This window comes from Propithecus coquereli, unplaced genomic scaffold (genome assembly GCF_000956105.1).
Source record: "Propithecus coquereli isolate 6110/MARCELLA unplaced genomic scaffold, Pcoq_1.0 Scaffold425, whole genome shotgun sequence".
In the NCBI taxonomy this organism is placed as follows: Eukaryota; Metazoa; Chordata; class Mammalia; order Primates; family Indriidae; genus Propithecus; species Propithecus coquereli.
The window spans coordinates 359336-379193 of NW_012150008.1; the positions used below are offsets into that span (position 1 = coordinate 359336).

General features: G+C 49.6%; 1 protein-coding gene across 1 annotated transcript; it reads left to right on the plus strand.

Moving 5' to 3' along the window:
* Positions 1 to 1209: 1209 nt before the first annotated feature.
* ZNF71 (zinc finger protein 71) lies at positions 1210 to 16198 on the plus strand. The gene is made up of 2 exons (XM_012653624.1): positions 1210 to 1272; positions 14432 to 16198. Exon 2 carries the CDS (start codon positions 14452 to 14454, stop codon positions 15913 to 15915), a length of 1464 nt encoding a protein of 487 aa, XP_012509078.1. The 5' UTR covers positions 1210 to 1272; positions 14432 to 14451; the 3' UTR covers positions 15916 to 16198.
* Positions 16199 to 19858: the final 3660 nt, after the last annotated feature.

Consider the following 19858-nt stretch of genomic DNA (forward strand, 5'->3'; position numbering starts at 1 on the left):
TTTCAGTTTATAGCAGAAGGAAAACTTGTTTCCAGTCAGAAGTGTTGGTGGCTCAGGTGATGAGCTCCCTGTTATGGGAGGCATGCAAATCTAGGCAGGTCCCTGAGGAGCCAGGACTGAGCCAACATGTCTCAAACTTCAAGAATTTGCCTTAACCTGTGCCACTTGTCCTATTTTGTACTTTGCTTTTTATTTGAATTGGCTCACTGATTTTTTAAAAATTTAAATCAACTTAGTTTAAAAGGGAACTCCGTGTGACTACTGTAGATAAAAGCTGAGTATTATTGTAAAAAGAGCAACATTAAAACAAATGAAAGTAAAGCCAAGTAGTTCTAATGAGGTACTATGGTTGGCCTAAGCTTGAGACCTGAGCCCTATTTTCTCTTGTTCAGAGTGGAGTCGGGGGAAGGGGGTGCTACACACTAGTGGCCACTGAGACTTTCTCCCGAGCGTGTCAGGAGAACTGGAAGGGAGTCAAAACTGAATGCATTCCCCTGGGCGATTCTACCTCTGAGGGCCCCGAGCCTAGGGTGTCCTGCTCTTTGGAACATGCTCAGCTGACATCGGTGGTAATGGTGGCAGCGTAGCTCTTACTGTGCACCAGGCCAACGCCAAGGTCCTACGCGTATCTGTTACTCGAACCTCTCAGTAACCCCATGAGGTCTGGGGGAAGCACCCAGAAGGGCCAGGGAAAGGTGCTGGGGCATCTAGGAAGCCTCAGTCCAGCACTTAGACCCAAGGAGAGCGTCCGGGAGGTGCTGCTGGTGGAGGCAGGGGATCCCGTGGCCCCCAGCAGCCTGCGGGAGTGAGTGCGTGGGGCATGCATCTGAGAGGCAGTGTAGCCTAGTGGTCGGCATGTGGAGGCAGAAATACTCCGCCAAGTCCAGTCCCACCTTTGTCATCTTGAGTGAGTGGTTTAATCTCTTTGGGCCTCAGTTTCCCCATCTGTGAATCGGGGTGGGTGGAAGTAGTGCCTTCCGTCCAGGGTGGTTGGAGGATCCAGTCAGAGACATTTATCAAGTGCCTTGCATGCAGTAAGCCCCATAAACGTTCACCGTTGACGTGTGTGTGTGTGCACGTGTGTGTGTGTGTCTGTCTGTCTCTCTCTCTGCCCATCTCTCGGGGGGTGTATGCCTGCCCCGTCTGCATCTGTGCGGTGGGCCCAGCCTGGTCTCTCACTGTGCCTCTTTCTCTCCCCCAACAGCCCTGCTGGCCCCCCAGGCCCGTCCTCCCGGAGGGATGGCCACTCAGCTGCTGCCTGACGAGGCCCTGGTGAGTCGTGTCGCCCGCTCGCCCTCCTTCCTGAAAGCTCATGCGCAGGGGCCAGGCTCTTGCCTTCAGGTGAGCCTCTGACATCCGACCCCCTTCAGGCCCCGGCCCGTGTCCTGAGAGCTGTGTCCACCCCGATGAGGAGGGCAGCGCCCATGCTCCTGCTGCTCCTCTGTCCTAGGCCTTGTGGGCTGACAGCCCCTTGTCTGCCTCCGATGCTGGCTGTGGGGGACAGAGCAGCTCGGGTGGCCAGACCTGCCCTCGGGGCTCCTGGGAGCCATCGGTGGGCACCTGCGCAGTAATGGCTCAAACGTGACAGTGAAAAGGACTCAGCAGGCCTGTGCTGGACGCGTGGCCGTTAGAAACAGGCAGACAGCACTGTGTCCCTCCTGAGCTCTCCCATGCGGTGAAAGCACAAAACGCGGGACTCGGCCCACCGCATTGAAGACAGTGGCCACCTCCAGAGAGGAGGAGGATCCTTTTGGGTAGGGGCTCAGGGGCATCTTCAGTCCTGGCCATGATGTTTTACATCGTTAGCTTGGTGGTGCGTATGTGGGCATCTGTTGTATTTTTCTCTACTTTCTTTTAAGCCAGAAATATTTCATAATAAAATATACATATGTGTGGTCATTATATTAATAGAAAGCTGGCAAAATCCAGCAAACTCTAGGTAAGACAATATAATTCGCCGATAGGCCCTCTTCCCAGAGATAACCATGTAGATATCTGTGTGTTCATTTATTGTCTTCTCTGATGATTATTTTTAAAAATTGACTAAGTCTTGGCCTTGCCATTTTAATCTTGATGGTTTTTTCCCCCCATCTAACCTCAGGCAACAGGGATTTCCCATTGCCTTTGAAAACTTTGCAGATGTCACTTGTTTTGACTGCATAACCAGTGTACCTCAATGTCCATCCAGTATTGGTGAATTTGACCTTTTAAAAAAAAAGCAGTTTTGGGGCTATAAATAATATGTCATAAAAGACAATTCCTGATAGTTAAGGAAATACACGATCATTATAAAAATCTTAGAAAATCCAGAAAAATATAGCTAAGAGAATCAAATTAAGCCATGATCTTACCCGAAAAGATCACCACTCTGGAAGTTTTGAGTGTCTTTTCCTTCTTGGATATGAATGTTGTTTTGTGAAAATAAGAATCACTGTGGCTAAGCAATTTTTATATCCTGCTTTTCATCAAAGATTTCATCCTGAGCATTTCTCTACACCATTAGAAACTCCTCTGTAGCATTGGTTTTAATGACTACATGAAAGTTTTATCTAGTGGCCGTACCCTGGTTTACTTAATGGTTCATTTGATTTCGGACATTTTTTGGTATTCGTGTTTATAAACAGTATCACAGGAGACAAGGTTGGGCATAAGTATTTCCCTGCATTTTATATGATTCCTTTAGGACCAGTTCCTTAAAGAGGAATATTGGTTTGGATATTTTTGAGGACTTTCATAAGTCTTTGTATTATTTTCCAAATCAGTTGCGGCAATATGTATTTCTGCCAGCGTGTTGGAAAGGGCCTCCCCTGGTTTACACTGGCCATTGTCAGGTGTTTATTTGGTGCACTGGCTATAAATGATAAATGGATATAAATGACAAATGGTTAAACCTTGGGCATAATAGGTGACAAATGGTGTCATGAGATCTCTTTCTGAGTAGCGCTGTTTGTACTGTCGGTGAGCTTCAGTTCTTAGAGAATATTTATTAGCCATTTCTGTAGGCAGGTAAATGACCCATCTTGCACTTTTCCTATCTATAGGAATCTTAGTATTCTTAAAGATTTTACAGAAGTAAATGTGTGTGTGTAAACATCTGTGGCAAATATTCTTCCCAGGTGTACTTTTTGTTTTCTTCTTTATTTATTTAATTTACTTAATTTTTCAGTACAAAAGCATTTCATATTTTTCAAATCAAATCTGTTGGTCTCTTCCACTGTGGTGTCCTCCTTCATCTTTAAACAGTGAAAGGGTGTCTCTGTCCACAGGTCAGATGGTACCTGTATTTTCTTCCTTGTTACCATTTATCATTTGAATGTTAACAGTGAACTTTTTAATCCCCCTGGAATTTATTTTGCTGTATAAATATGTCAGTTGACTTATTTGGGAGTTTTGGTTTGTCATGTCTTCATTTATTTAATACCTTTGTTGAGATACGTTTCATGTACCACAGAGTGTACAATTCATTGATTTTTGGTATGTTCACAAAGTTGTATAACCATCACTACAGTTGATTTCAGATCGTCTTCATCATCACGAAAGGAACTGTGTACCCGTTAGCACTCACTCGTGTTTTCCCCCATCATTCATCCCCAGCCACTGGCAACCACTGATCTGCCTCCATGGATCTGAGTGTTCTGGACAGTTCCTATTGGTGGAATCATACACTGTGCGGCCCTTCTTGACTGGCTTCTCTCACTCAGCTACATAATGTTTGTGAAGTTCATCCACGTGATACCGTGTATTGAACTTCATTTCTTTTCATGGTAGAATAATATCCCATTGTATGGCTACACCGCGTTGTATTTATCTACTCATCAGCTGATGGACGTTTGGGTTGTTTCCACTTTTTGGCTGTTATGAGTAATGCTGCTGTGAACATTTGTGTGCAAGTCTTTGTTTGAACACGTGTTCTCAGTTCTCTTGGGTGTCTGCCTAGAAGCGGAATTGCTGGGTCCTGTGGTTCCCTCTGTTTAGCCATCTAAGGAACCGCCAGGCTTTTCCAAAGGGAGTCGCCATGCTGTCTTCATTTTGAATTCATCGGTGATTCTTGTATTGAGTTATTCTTTTACCTGCATTATTTAGAAGGATTTGTTTGTTTTTATTTCAAATAGTTGGGATTTTTGGTGTAAGTTTGTTTTTTTTAAAAAAACTTCTAGTATAATTACATTCTGATTTTTTTTTTTTAAATAGATCCTATCTGATTTCAGCTCTTGAGAGGTTTTCCTTATGGTGAAACAGTTTGTGTCATTAGACAGGAAACCGAAAACGATGAAGCACTAGAACGAGTGGCCTCGGACATGTACACTCAGAGAGCTCAGAGGAGTCCCTTGCTGTGGCATGTCTGTCCCCAAGATGCTGGGCTCCTGGCCTTCGAGGCCCTGTCCTGTTTCTCAGCAAGTCCTGGGTACCAGCCTGGTCCTGGTGCACGGAGCCTGCTCAGCGAGTATTTCACTGAGGGAGCGAATTAGGTGGGGCGTGCTTAGGGAAGACTTTCAGAAGGAATTGTTGTATGAAATTTTTGTGAAATAAATAAATGAAGGAGGTGGGAGGGGACTCTTAGAGGTAGTTGGTAAGCTTATGGCCTTGATTGGGGTAGTAATTTCACTCATTCCCAAACTCCCTGAGTTGTGTACATCAAGTATGTGCAGTTTTGTATGGCGATCATTCCTTAATCAAGTGGTTTATATTAAAAAAAGAAGGAATTATTAGCTGGGCTGGCTGAAGGATGTATTGGGCCAAATAGTCAAATAATACCATATAATAATTATAAGTATTAATACTTTTACATCAGATATATATTAAACATCAAAGTTAATCAAATAGTAATAGCAACCGTTGGCGTTTACTGAGCACTTTCTCCACCCAGGCCAGGCACGGGGCTGGCTCCATCTATGCACCATCTCATTTAACCCCCACGACCGCTGTGGAGGGGACAGGTTATCATGAAGCCCATTTCACAGATGAGGCTCAGAAAGGAGAAGGTGGTTGTCCAGGGAAACACAGCCAGGGAGGGGCACCATAGGTGGCTGTTGGGCAGGGAGGCTGGTCCGAGCCAGGCCCCAGAAGGGGACCCGGGGACCCTGGAGGGACTGGCCAGCAGTGGGAGGCCCACCCAGGGAGGGTGAACTTAGTTGGTGGCTTAGTTGGGGGTGCTCAGCGCACTGGAGAGAGCCGAGGACCTGCAGGTGTCAGTCATAAAAGCTGGCGGTTATTGAGCACCTGCTGTATGCTATGCACTGCTGTTCTGAGTGTCTTACATGGATTGACTCAGTTAACCCTTACACCAGCCCATGCATTGGCCCTTGCATTCAGCCAGAAGCTGCGTGTTGAGCCTCGGCTACATGCGGGGCATCATCCTAAACACTGGGGATTCAGGAGTGAGCAAGACAACGTACGCGTCTGCTCGGGCTGCGGTAACAAAGTACCGCCGACCAGGCGGCTTAAATAACAGAAGTGTACTTTGTCCCAGTTTCTTGCGTATGTTTCCAAAAAGAGTCTGTGCCTATAGAGGCCCATACGTATAAATATCCTTAATTATTTCCCTTTATGGAAATTTTAGCAAACTGGACACATTTTTCTGGGGATTGATTTTTGTTTTTTTTATGTAACAGTGTATTCACGAGATCGCTCCACAGCAGCAGCTAACAAGCTGCCCCGCCTTTCGTTACGGTGCTGTGCGTTCCATCGCGGTGGACGTACCGACCTAATTTATCCATCCCCCAGCGACGGACATTTGGGATGTGTTCAGTCTTTTTGCTTCTTCATCTCATGCCATAATAAATATCCTCATACACGTTTCCATATGTATGTTAACATGTCCGCATTAGTATATACATTGTTCAAAAGACATTTGAATTTTAGTTTTGACAGATTTCGCTGAATGACACTCCATAGGTTAGAGCCAGTCCGTACTCCCATCAGGAATGTTGTTTGTTTATTTGTTTTTAAATTGTGATAAACTATACATACCATAAAATTTTTCATCTCAACCATTTTTGAGCGTGCAGTGTGTTAGAGTGTGTGGGAGGTGGTGGTTTTGGACTAACCCCCGGCCCTAGGCCCCAGCAGACCAGACCAGAATTCAGCCCGTAACAACCACTTAGAGTGGTACCTGGCACGTAGCAGCTGCATAGCACGCGGCCCCACCGTCGCGCTCTCCCCTGCTCTGCGTGTTCATCAGTCCACAGGTCATGGCCTCTCCTGGAAGGCGGCGCTCCTGCCACACGAGCTCCTCTCTGTCCCCCAGCAGTCCGCCCTGCCTTTCAGCTCGGGTCTTCATCCAGGCTGCCTCCCCTACCCAGAATCTCCCCCAGGGGGCCCAACCGCTAACTCTCCCCTTGGCCTGTCCTCGTTGTCACTTTTCCAGAATCTTCCCAGACACCCCCTAAAGCTGGCATTACTCAGGTGCCTCGGAAACTTTGTTCATACCTTCATGATTGCATTTCCCAAATTACATATGTGTTTTCGTCTGCCTCTCCCATGAAGAGCTAGTTCTTGAAGCTTCTGTGTCTGTATCCCAGCACCCAGCTCAATGCGTGGTGCTTGTAGGGGCTCGGGAAAATTAGATGTCCTGCATTCCATGTAGGTTCTGCCTTTGCTGTGCTCCCAATGCGTGCGTCGATTTGCCGGTTATGACCATTTTGCCTTTACTTTCTTTCCATCCGGTTCTCAGACCTGTGACTTTATTTCTCTGTCAGAGCACCGCCCCAACGTCACCAGACACCGAGAAACCCGGTCCCTTCAGAACCCTGCACCTTGTTGAAATCACTTCGGATACGTCCCGTCTGCCTTCCCTAAATCCTCGCAGTGTTTCTGGCCGATTCTCCAGGCCTCTGTAAGGAGGGCCCTGCGGTGAGCAGATGTGGGTTTCCTCTTACAGGAGTCAGTGACGTTCAGGGACGTGACTGTGGACTTCACGCAGGAGGAGTGGCAGCAGCTGGAGCCTGCCCAGAAGGACCTGTACAGGGACGTGATGCTGGAGAACTACAGGAACCTGGTCTCGCTGGGTAAGGGGCGGCTGCACTGAGTTACTGCTCGTCGTTGGCCCGTAACTTGGGGACCACAAAGAGATAGGGAAAAAATTGACAGATTTGACTACATCAAAAGTTTATAAAAAATTGCTCTACTTGAAGCTAAAAGTAAAGTTGATAGATGATGACATGAGGAATAATATTAATATTTCTCACATGTGTAACAAAGGGTCATAATTATGTAACAAGCTACTAGGAATAAATAAGAAAAAGACTGAATGAGTGATGGAAAAATGGACCACACTTACGAGATGGCAATTCATAGAAATATACAAGGTTACACTTTATCAAAGATTTTTAACCTTGCTAATTGAGAAATACAAATTGAGATAACAGTTTTTGTCTATGAGGTACACAAAGATCAAAAAATAATAGCAGCCCGTATTATGAGGGTGCAGGGAAAAGACTTTCATTTCAGGAGTGTAAAGTTGCCACAGCTTTGCCAGAGGACGGTTTGGCATTGTCCGTCAAATTTTGAACGATTCCATTTTTAGGGATCTGTCTTTTAGAAATTCTTCCGTAAGTGCACAAAGTTTTACATGGGAAGAAAAATAAAGGACAACCAGTTACATGCCTAGGCATACAAGACCGACTAAATATATCAAGATCTATCAGTATTAGAGAAACTGTGCAGCTCCTCAAAGCTGAGGACTCTGTAGGCACCGCCGTGGAAAGACGTCCCATGACACACTGTAGGGGACAACACTCACTTTCAGAACTAGAGTACGGTCTCGTGTCTTTCACAGCTTTTTTGGAGGCACAATTGACTTACAATTAACTGCACATAATTTAAAGTGAACAGTTTGATGCATTTTGACATGTGCGTACCCAGGAAACTGTCACCATGGTGAAGATAAAGAACATATCCATTATCTCCCAAAGTTTCCTCATACCTCTTGATAATCCCTCCTTCCCCGACCCTACCCCCAGTCTCCATCCTCAAGCAATCACTGGTCTGCTTTATTGTCACAATGGTTGAGTTTGCATGTTCTCGAATTTTATATACGTGGAATTATACAGTACATGCTCTTGTTCGTGATCCGAATTTCTGCGGTCTGACTCGGCATTGTTATTTTGAGACTCACCCATGATGTTGCGTGTATCGATAGTTCATTTCTTTGTATTGCTGTGTGTTATTCCACTGTGTGGGTATGCCACAGTTTGTTTGCCCATCCTCCCGTCGATGAAATTTGGGTTGTTTCCAGTTCTGGGCTATTATAAATAAAGCTGCTGTGAACATTTGTGTACAGGCCTTTGTACAGACACACACTTCCCTTCTCGTGAGTAGATACCTAGGAGTGGAAAGTCAGGATCATGTGGTACATGTATATTTAACTTTTCTGAGAAGCTGCTGAGCTGTTTTCCAACGTGGTCGTACTATTTCACGTTCCCACCACAGGGCACACGAGTTCCAGCACGTTCATCTCTGTAATTGTAGCCGTCTTCGCAAGCGTGTAGTTCTGTCACATTGCAGCTTTCATTTCATATTGTCAGTCTTTTCATGTGCCTTTTTGCTGTCTGTATCTTCTCTTTGGTAAAGTATCTATTCAAATATTTTGCCCTTTTTTTTTTATAATTTGGGTTATCTTTTTACTATTGAGTTTTGAGAGTTCTTTGTATATTCCTGATACAAGTCCTTTGTCAGATATGAGCTGTGCAACTATTTCCTGCCATTCTGTGGGTTGTCTGTCACTTCTCGATGCCGTCATTTGAAACACAAAAGTTTGTGATTTTATGTAGTCCAGGTTACCTATTTGTTGTTCTTGTTGCTTATGCTCCTGGTGTCACAGCTAAGAAACTGAACCCAAAGCCACGAAGACTGACCACGTTTTCTTCCAAGAGTTTTATTGCTCTAGCTCTTCATTTAGGTCTCTGATCGTTTGAGTTAGTTTTTGTGAGTGATGTAGGAGAGGGGCTCACCGCCCTTGATGTGGACGTCCCAGGGCCCAGCAGCATTTGTTGAAGAGCAGAAGGTTTTAATTTGATGAAGTCCAATGTATAAATGTTTTCCTTTTATGGATTGTGCTTTTGGTGTCCTATGTAAGATGCCTTTGCCTATTCCAAGGCCACAGAGGTTTTTGGTTTTTTGTGTTTTAGTCTGCAAGTTTAGGTTTTAGGTTTTATATTTTTTTCTCTGACCTACTTAGAGTTAATTTTTATATATGATGCAAAGTATTAATGCAAGTTTTTTTTTTTTGGCAAATGTATGTCCAGTTCCAGCACCATTTGTTGAAAGACTGTTCTTCCTCCAATGAATTGCCTTTGCGCCCTTGTCAAAAATCAGTTGTCCATATGTGTGTGTGGGCTCGTTTCTGGATTCTGTTCTGTCCCATCTCTGTCTGTCTTGCCACCAACAGCAAGGAATCTGACCCTTTTGGACTTTGCTTTTATAACTTGTGCTCAGTCTAGAAAGACATTCTCCACAAGACCCTTCTGAGTGTTCTGCCCAGTGCTCCATGAATCACAGGTTCTTTCAGTTTGACTGGTACAAAAAGGCACTATTCCCAGCCCCGTGTCGACGCTAGGCACTGTTTCCAAGTCCTTTGCGTGTTTTCCCAGTGTTGTGCAGTTTCCTCACACACGTGTTCTGATCAGGAGTCTGAATGCCGGAGGGAGACCCTCGCCGATCTCCGGACTCTCTCTGTGCAGCTCGTTACTCTCCAGTGCTGTCCCATGCAGTCTGCCCGCCTTGGTCTCTCCGCTGCGTCTCCTCAACGTGGGAGTCTGCCAGGCTGTCCCTCAGCTTCCCTTCCCTGTGTCGCAGCCTGGAATTTTCTGTGCAGTAAGCTGGGGCAGCCGTCGGGCCCACCCCTTTTTTTTCCTGGCTCTCAGGGGTTATTGCCCTCCATTGCCTCATGTCCAGTGTCTTCGAAACCATTGTTTTATGTATTTGTCCTTTATTTTTTGGTTATTTTAGGATGAAGGGAATCTGGTCTTTGTTACTCTATCTTGGACAGAAGCCCCATTTGGGCGAAAAAAATTGTGCATTCATGTATGTGTGAGTGCTCTGCGTGTGTTAGTATGCATTGTGTGTTTGTGTTAGTATGCAGTGTGCATGTTAGTATGCATTGTATGTTAGTATGCAGTGTTAGTATGCATTGTGTGTGTTAATATGTATTGCATGTGTGTTAGTATGCATTGTGTGTTAGCATGCATTGTGTGTTAGTATGCACTGCATGTGTTAGTGTGCATTGTGTGTGTTAATATACATTGCCTGTGTGTTAGTATGCAGTGTGTGTTTGTATTGTGTGTGTGCGTGTGTGTGTGTTAGTATGTACTGGGGGACAAATCCTAAAAATTATAAACCAACTGTTAACTCTGATGAGTGAGACTACAGGAGACTTCCATTTTATGTTATTTTTTTGACGTTTGATGGTTTAATGAAAAGTGTGAATTACTTTGTAATCAGAAACAATCATAGAAAGACAGAACATGGAAAAAGAAACTATGAAGGACAAGAGATTTAGCACTGTGAAACAAAATGCACCCACAATGAACAGGTTTCAGCCCAAGCACCCTCTGCAGGAGCTGTCCTGTGACATCTCCCCCAGCAACGGGCAGGAAAGCCTGTGCCCGTGTGGCGGCGCCAGCCCACACACCGTCAGGCCTTCTGCTGTTCTGCTGACCTGACTGGTGCACAGTGGTGTGGAGGGGAGTTTTAATGTGGCTGACATCGAGCTCTGCTTTCTCGGCTGTCATGGTTAAGAGCTGAGCCTTTGTGGTTTGCAGATGACTCTACTGCAGGGTTTTAACCCGCGAAGAGGGGCAGCCACTTTCCCGTGCCTCTCTGCCTGCATCCTGCCTCCAGCTCCCCTGACTTCTCTGGTTGATGTTGTGTTCAGAGCCAAGGCTCTTGGTGCCATCTGATCTCTGCAGCCACATGCCAGTTTATATCCCAGAGCATCTCGGACCCCAAACCAAACTCACCATCACCCTTCCTTCTTTCTTTCCACTGAGAAGGCCCCATGCCACCATTTGTCCTGATGCCTGGGCATCATGCCACACCCCAGGGTCACTAAGTCACCATTATTCTCTTGCATTAAGTATTTCTGCATGCAGTATAGTGACTCACCAGGGCCCACGGCTTGGGATCCTATGTCGAATCCCAGCTCTGCCTCAGGTGTGCTGTGCACCCTTGAATATGTATCTGACTTCATTCTTGGAATCTCTGTTTCCTCATCTGTAAAATGGGGATTGTCATAACTGTCCATGACTGTACCTAACTCACGTGTGATTATGAGGGTCTCATGAGAAGATCCATGCAAATTGCTTAGCACCATGCCAGGCGTGGCACATGCTCCACAAATGTCTGTCTGGTACCTCCCATGGGCAGGCCTGGCTGGAGGAGCTGGGGGTGGGCAAAGGCCAAGGCCCCCACATGGCGGACCTGACTTCCCCTGGGGGCCGGTAATAAACAGATCAAGCGACAAGCGGAGAAAAGCTGCCACAGACCACTGAGTGATCACAATGAAACAGGCAAGAAAGTAGCAGGAGGAATCTTCCTTCCTTACATGGGGTACATGGGGAGGGCCTCCCTGGGGCACTGATGGAGGCCATCCATGACAGATCTGCGTGATGGCTGGTGCAGAGGCCCTGAGCAGGAAGAACTTGCATGGACGAGGGGATAGAAGGGGAAGACGAGGGCAAGCATGGCCGATGGGAAGTGAGCAAGGGAGGAGGGCAGCGGTGACTCAGAGGCAGGCCTGGCCCTGAGGCCGCAGTAGGTGCTGGCTTCATTCTCAGTGCACTGGGGAGGCCACTGGAGGGCTCGGTCTGACTCTTCAAATGACCCTGCTGTTTCAAGAAAATACTGGGACAGTATAGTAAAACCACCCCCCAAACTGAGAGGGAACCAAGAGACCAAAGAATGACTCTGACAAGTCCAGCTTGGTAAGTTAGACTTTATCAGAGGTTACTTACTAGGGCACTTGCTCCTGGGCGGCACAGGAATTTCTTCCACCGGAGCTTTTTGCATGTAAAATCCCCGCATCTGCCCACCCTGTGGTTTTGCTTTAAATCTCTTCCCAACGAGTAATGTAGTGTTTTTACATTGTATCTGTGCTTGTTCACAGCGAAACAAATCACGCAGGTGTAGCACCATCATAACTGTCATGCAACCCAGGTTATGTTAATAATATTAGAATTTTTCACTAGTTGAGGATTTTATTAATGGTACCACAGTTAGCCAAAGGGCACTATAGGACAGCCAAAGCAGCTCTAAAGCCGTCAGGACCGGTCTGAACTGGCCGTTTCAAGACAAGAAAGTGCTGGGCACTTTCCCAGGGCGCAGTAGTTATCTTGGTACCTGCCTAGTCTACTTTGCAACAGCTTTGCTGGGCGCTCCAGATGGCACAGTGTTTCTGTCGTGTGGTGGGGAACCTGCAGTTCTTCCCTCACCAGCCCCCCAAGGAGTGGAGAAGGCCTCGCAGCGGTGAGAGCAGGGTGGGGAGGACAGGGAGGAGCTGTTGTCACATTTTGGGCAAGAAACCCATGGAGGCTGAGGAGCTCCTTGGCAGTGGTGACGAAGAGATTGGCCCGATTCAGGCTGTTTGGTGCATCCAGTGACACTAGGCGACCTGGATGGGGGCAGGAAGGGGTGAATCAAGGATGGCTGCTAAGTCTTTTTTAAAAAATGTTTTTGAAGTTTTATTTCTAAAACTGTCATAAAGTAGAACATAGAATTTACCATTTTGACCATTTTTAGGAGCACAATTCAGTGGCCTTCGGCACATTCGTGTTGTGCGACCATCACTACCATCCATCCCAGAACCGTTAGATCTTCCTCAGCTCCCGGTGTCCCCACCCCGGCACCCCCATTCTACCTTCTGTCTCCTCCAGGAACCTCATATGAGTGGGATCGTGCGGTGTTTGTCCTTTCACGCCTGCCTTATTTTACCAAGTGTCTTTCATGGGCTTTTCTTCCTCTTCTTTTCAGATGTTTTTGGTGGAGGCTCTGAAATCACAGATGTGCTCCATACGGATGTGTCAGGCTTGGCATATCCAGTAGAGATGCCAAGTCATCGTGAATGTTCCTGGGCGGAGCTCAGAGGGGAGGTCTGGCTGGAGAGGTGTGTTTGAGCAGCAGCAGCAGCATAGGGACAGTATTTAGATCCAGAATCCTTTCTTGTGGCCTGGGAGGCGCAGCGTCGTTCAGGGGAGGGGCCTCAAACTCAGGTGGCCGTGGGGGCTGCCGGGTGGATCATTTAAATAGGGGAGGGGGACCAGCTGCTGCCCCACCTAGCGTCTGTCGCCCAAAGAAATGAGCCTCCATGTGGCCATGTCTTCACATTTTTTATGAGCAAGCAGACAACACTGTTCAGAGGCTGGGAATGAATCCCAGGATGTAGAGTCTGGACTCAGAAGAGCCACCTAGGCTGGAAATCGAGATTTAGAAATTAAGAGGATACACATAGAAGGTGACGGAAGCCAAGGACACGGATGTGGTTAGCCAGGGAGGGATGGACGGGCAAAGAGAAGAGAATCTAGCTAGATCCAAGCTCCGTGGATCACCTGCCACCCAAGGACCGGGCAGTGAAGAGGGAGTGTGGAGTGACAAAAACAATCGTCAGAACCCCATGTGATCACCATGGGGCTCAAATGAGAAATAACATGCGTGTGAACCTTTTTGGTGCTGTGAGAGGCCTGGCACTGAGGAGAAGTACAGGGATGTGGGAGGGGCGGGGAACAACCAGGGCACCGCGACACCAGCAGGAGCAGGAAGCTGCGGGGCCGGGGGAGGGGATCTCAGATCCAGCACCCACAGGTGCAGCCACAGCCAGAGACGCGGGAAGGTGGGGGAGAAACAGCCCAACTTCTGTCTCGTGTCACCCCCCAGTGTCCTGCGGCTTCCTGCCTTTGGTCACACACAGAGGAAGCCAGTGGGCAGAGTCCTCCTCCTGGGGCACAGGGCGGGGCAGAGAAGGGCAGAGATCGGACAGTGGGTTGAGGGAGTGGAGGATGGCCAGCTCTTGCCATGTAAGTGTTAGCTGTTATTTTATTATTTTTAATAAAAACCAGTGCTGAGAAGCGTAACTGGCTGGGGATATGCGGGATGAATTGAAGAAAGGCCCTGCGTGTTCGGAGCCTGCTGGAACCACGCCTCCCCAAGTTCGCAGAGCCTGCGATCCCTCCTTCCAAGCCCTCTTTCCTCTTCAAGTGTGTCTACTGCAAGCTCCCACCCGGCCTTTGACCCCTCTTTGGAAGGGACCTGTGCTCTCTGCTCACCTCCTGTGTCGTTGCTGCCTCCTTAAACCACCCCCCTACCCTTCGCTAACTGCGCCCGTGCCTCGCGCCTCCTGCACTCGGTTTCATTTCCCCATTCCCACTTTGGAAACTCCTTGCTCCTGGCATTGTTAACGACACATATTTGCATTTTCTATTTTTGTTTTCTGTTTTTTCAGACTGGCAGACTAGACCTGAAATGAAAGAGTCGGATCCAAAGAATGACATTTCGGAAGACAAAACATCCGCCAGGGTGGCCACGGGGGAACCCGCGAGGACTGGAGCCTGGGGTCCCGCCGTAGGAGGCGCGTGGCGACTGGGCGGCTGGCCGGAGGGGCAGCATGGGGATGCCCGGACAGGGCGGGAGGGGCTGGGACTTCCCCAAGGGAGCAAACTCCCCGGGGAGCCAGGCCCCGAATGCGGAGAACGGAAGGGATTTACTAACCAGAGCCCTACCCTGGTCCCACCCAGGCTGGACGAGCCCACGGAAAAGGGGGCCTGCCCGCTGGCAAGGCCTGGGAAGAACTCCAGCGCTTCAGAGCTCGGCAAGGCCCCGGTGCCCTGCGCGGAGAGGAAACCCTTCGACTGCAGCGAGTGTGGCAAGGCATTCAGCCGAAGCTCTTCCCTGATCAAACACCAAAGGATTCACACGGGAGAGAAGCCCTTCGAGTGCGCCACCTGCGGGAAGCACTTCATCGAGCGGTCGTCCCTCACTATCCACCAGCGGGTGCACACGGGGGAGAAGCCCTACGCGTGCGGGCACTGCGGCAAGGCCTTCAGCCAGCGCATGAACCTCACGGTGCACCAGCGCACGCACACGGGCGAGAAGCCCTACGTGTGCGACGTGTGCGGGAAGGCCTTCCGGAAGACCTCGTCCCTCACCCAGCACGAGCGCATCCACACCGGGGAGAAGCCCTACGCGTGCGGGGACTGCGGCAAGGCCTTCAGCCAGAACATGCACCTGATCGTGCACCAGCGCACGCACACAGGCGAGAAGCCGTACGTGTGCCCCGAGTGCGGGCGGGCCTTCAGCCAGAACATGCACCTGACCGAGCACCAGCGCACGCACACGGGCGAGAAGCCCTACGCCTGCAAGGACTGCGGCAAGGCCTTCAACAAGAGCTCCTCCCTCACCCTGCACCAGCGGAACCACACGGGCGAGAAGCCCTACGTGTGCAACGCGTGCGGCAAGGCCTTCAGCCAGAGCTCCTACCTCATCCAGCACCAGCGCTTCCACATCGGCGTGAAGCCCTTCGAGTGCAACGAGTGCGGCAAGGCCTTCAGCAAGAACTCCTCCCTCACGCAGCACCAGCGCATCCACACCGGGGAGAAGCCCTACGAGTGCTACATCTGCAAGAAGCACTTCACGGGGCGCTCGTCGCTCATCGTGCACCAGATCGTGCACACCGGGGAGAAGCCGTACGAGTGCGGCGAGTGCGGCAAGGCCTTCAGCCAGAGCGCGTACCTCATCGAGCACCAGCGCATCCACACCGGCGAGAAGCCCTACAGGTGCGGCCAGTGCGGGAAGTCCTTCATCAAGAACTCCTCGCTGACGGTCCACCAGCGCATCCACACCGGCGAGAAGCCGTACAGGTGCGGCGAGTGCGGGAAGACCTTCAGCCGCAACACGAACCTGACGCGGCACCTGAGGATCCACACCTGAGCGCCTCCGCGGGGCCGAGCCCGGGTGGGCCGGATGCTTCCTCCCCGCGGAGCACGGGGGCGCTCGGGGCGGAGGCGGCTTAGCAGTGCGGGATTTGCGGAGAGGCTTCTGTTTCACACGTGCCCCTCACAGAGCGTCAGAGCAAGCCCCTCAGAGTCTCACCTATTTGGGGACGTTTGAAGGCTCACGGTCCGCTGAGCCGGGGTTGCTGGTAAGGGGAGCTCAACCGTAGGCCATCAGGGCTCAGACCCTGCTGTCTGAGCAAACTATCCTAAGAGCTTGGGCCTGTGGGCGATGCCTCTGGGCCTCACTTCCTCAGCAGTGGAGTGGAGGCGGCAGGGGTGTGGGGAGGTGGGCTCAGACGGCCGTTGGGACGTTTCTCCCTTCGTGGTGTGGCCTGGAGCCCAGGTGTAGTTTGCCACCATCTGTGAGTTTCCTGGGTGGGTTAAGGGCGCGAGGGGCTTTCTCTCCTGCCCCAGTCTCCCTGCAGTACGTGCTGGAAGCCACTAGGCTAGTAAGTGGTAGAAGTTTGCAAGTTGTTTGTGAGCGGGAAAAAAAATTTTTTTTCAGAGTTAGCAAATAACAATAACTACTGCTTCAAATGCCAAAGTTTCTTAGAGCGGTCTCTTACATTTTTTTTAAATAAAACTTTTAATTAAGGGAGACCATGTCATTTTAAACAGTCTTTTGGGTGTGAAAGATACAGATACCTGTTGTCCAGTCTATTGTGGTGGGAGCAGGATGGAAAACAAACACTAGCAGGTTCAATGTTCAGGTTTAAATACTGGGTTCAGTAAATATACAGTCTGCCCTTTTATAGTTATTTTTGCTGTTAAATGCGAAGGTAACTGTCTTAGTCCATTCCTGCTGCTATAACAAAAGACCTTAGACTGGGTAGTTTACAAACAATAGAAATTTTTGTTCACAGTTCTGGAAGCTGGTAAGTTCAAGATCAAAGCTCTGTAAATTTGGTGTCTGGTGAGGGCAGCATTCTTCGTAGATGGTGCCTTTTATGTGTGTCCTCAGGCGGTGGAGACGGGCAAGCAGGCTCCCTCGGACCTCTTTTATAAGGGCTCCAATCACCTCCTAAAGGTCCCATGCACCTCTCTATTCTGTTACATTGGGAATTAAGTTTCTAAACATGTGAATTTGGGAAGGACATCGACATTCAGACCGTATCAGTAATTTCGAGTTTCCCAAGGCTGACTTGAAGCTTTGTTTACACATGGAGTTTCCCCCAAAGTCTACTTTCTCTGGGCTGTCTTTTTTATTTTGACATTTGATACTACTGGTTGCTGACATTCTGGCATTTCCATTTGTTTCATACTTTGTGACACCAAGGTACATGAAGAATAAATAATTCAGTTTTAAAAATCATTTATATTAGCAAGCACACTTTGCAAGTAGGAAAAACAATCACTCTAGAATGTATAAACAAGGCAGACTGTTTTTTGAATATCTGGGAGTAGGGGGGGCATCAGGGTGGGTTTGACCCAGGCACTCGTCATTGGAGCCACAGCTCTGATGCTCTGTGATTCTCTTGCTCTCCCTTTATGTGCTGGCATCATCCTCAGGCTGGCTTCCCCCGTGGGATGAGGGCGGTTTCCAGCAGCTACTAGACAACACATTTTCTCAGTCACAACCAGATGGAGAGAGAAGACTTCTTCCAGTCATTGGAGAAAAAGAAAAAAAGCCCTAAGTTTCATTCCGTTGGTCTCATGCATGAACCAATTGCTGTGACTGGAGAGATGGCTTAGGTATGGGTCTTGTTCTCATCCCTGAAGTGATAGCGATGGTAAGGAAATGGGATTGATTGCCTGGATTGGCCCCAAACCATCGTCTGCCTTGATGTGGGTGTGGGGTCAGCTGCACCAAAATCACAGTAGGGGAGAGGTGGGATGATGCAGGGAGGGCGACCCTGAAGTCCACCCCATCGTGGGTTAGAGTCCAATGGTTGCTCATTATGCTGATTTTGTCGTGAGATCTTGCATGTAATGCTTTCTGTGGGGAGTCCTCTCATTGCCATAAGATGAGACCCTCAGTCTCACTCTCCTCTGTGCTCCCTTAACCAAGAGGTGGGCAGGGCAGCCTGAGTCCTCGGTCCCAGGCCAGGTTGGAGGAGGTGGTGGCTCTCCACAGTTGGGCCAGCAGGTGCCCAGAGCAGCCAAGGAGTTCAGCCTCCCCTCTGCTTGTATGTGTGTAGCTAACCTGCCTGTGTGTCCACGCTTCTGTGTGTCACTGAAACTATCTCTGCAGGGGGTAGATGGGAGAGAATGGGGATCATAAACTGTTCTCATGACTGAAGTCTACAATGGCTCAAGCAATGGCGAGTATAAAGCGTGGTTGGATAGAAGGTGAGTGAAGAGGGTTCTGAGCGCAGCTGTGTAACCCAAGCATGTTTTATTAAACCCCTCTGTGCGGCGGTTTCCTCGTCCTGAAAATGGGAAAATAGTGGGACTCCCCAGAGTTTGGTTGATGGGTTAGTCGGATGAAGGCAAAGCTACAGGTGGACCCAAAAACAGAGGCTTAAAGAACAAACTCTTTTAAAAATCAATCTCTCTCTCTCTCTCTCTCCCCCCCTCTCTGTCTCTGTCTCTCGTTCATTCCAGCGCCAGTGTGAACGGTACAGGGCAGTGGGAAGCTTTGCTCTAGAGGCACAGGGTCATTTAGCACACAGGTCCCTTCCATCCTGTTGCATGACCATCCCCCAGGGACACTGTTGATACGGATTCTGGTTGGAGCTGAGTTGCCACCACATCCGTGTTCCAGCCATCAGGAGGGGGAAGAGCCCTTTGAGGAGAAGAGTGCAGTGTCTCCGGACCCAGATCAGAAGTGGCCCATGTCGCTCTGCTCTCCTTCCGTTGGCAGCCGCACAAGCCACGGGCTCCACTCAGACGTGGGGATGGCCAGGGAAATACGGTCTGCTGTACAGGCAGGAGGAAGCGGAAACAGCCTTCGCCTCCACCCGACAGACCTGTTGAACCAGGTCTTGTAGTCAGGAAGGGCCACGGGACGTGGCTCTTTCAGTGAAATAGCACGTGGAGCCCTGTAGCCTTTGAGGCTCTTCTAAGCTGTTCCGCCCTGTGCCTCCTCCTCTCCATCACCCGTGCCATCCCCTTCCCCGGCGGGGAAACAGAGGCACGGAGGGGCCAAGACCACTCGGTTCAAGGGCAGCGCCCCCCAGCCCCGCCCTTCCCGGCACTGACTCACCCGCGGCTCCGGAGTGGTGGCCGTGCATTGCGCCTGCGCAGAGTTCGCCTGCGCCAAGCGCGCCCCGCCCCTTCCGGCGCCACCGCGCGAGGCCCCGCCCACTCCGTCCTCCCAGACGCCTCCCCGGCACTGAGTAAGGCGGGGGGAAGAGGGGACGAGGAGGGGGGGAGCAGGAAAGGGAGGGACTTGGGAGAGAAGGGGAGGGGCTTGAAAGGAGAGGGAGGGTCTTGGGAAAGAAGGGGGAGGGGGGAGAGGAGGAGCTTGGAAGAGGACAGGGAGGGGAGAAGTGGTAAGACAGGGGTGAGACGGAGAGGGGCTGGAGGAGAGAGGAGGGGAAACTGAGTCAGGAGAGTGAGGGGAGCAGTGAGCGGGGGGAGAAGGGAAAGAGGGGAAGGAAGCAGGGATAAGAGGAAGAGGAAGGGGCAAGAGGGGAGGAGTGGGAGAGGCGGAGGGAAAGGAGAAGAGAGGGACGGAAGGGGAGACAGGGGAGGGGGGCCCAGCTCTGAGGTTAAACTGCCACGTGTCGTTGGACCAATGTCATAGTTTTTTGAGCCTCAGTTTTGAAAACGTGAAACCGGGGGGTTAATTTGATCAGGTCTGCCTGCCCTGCTTGCTTTTGGTCGCTTGCTTTTTGTTATTTTTTTTTCCTTTTTCCATGAAGCTGAAGGCCGTGCCTCTGCTGAAACCTAACCAACACTGACTACTTTCTAGATAACACTCATAAGGCACCTTG

Bases quoted from the DNA above. Each gene is read 5' to 3' on its own strand.
- ZNF71 (XM_012653624.1), top strand. From the start codon at position 14,452: ATGAAAGAGTCGGATCCAAAGAATGACATTTCGGAAGACAAAACATCC.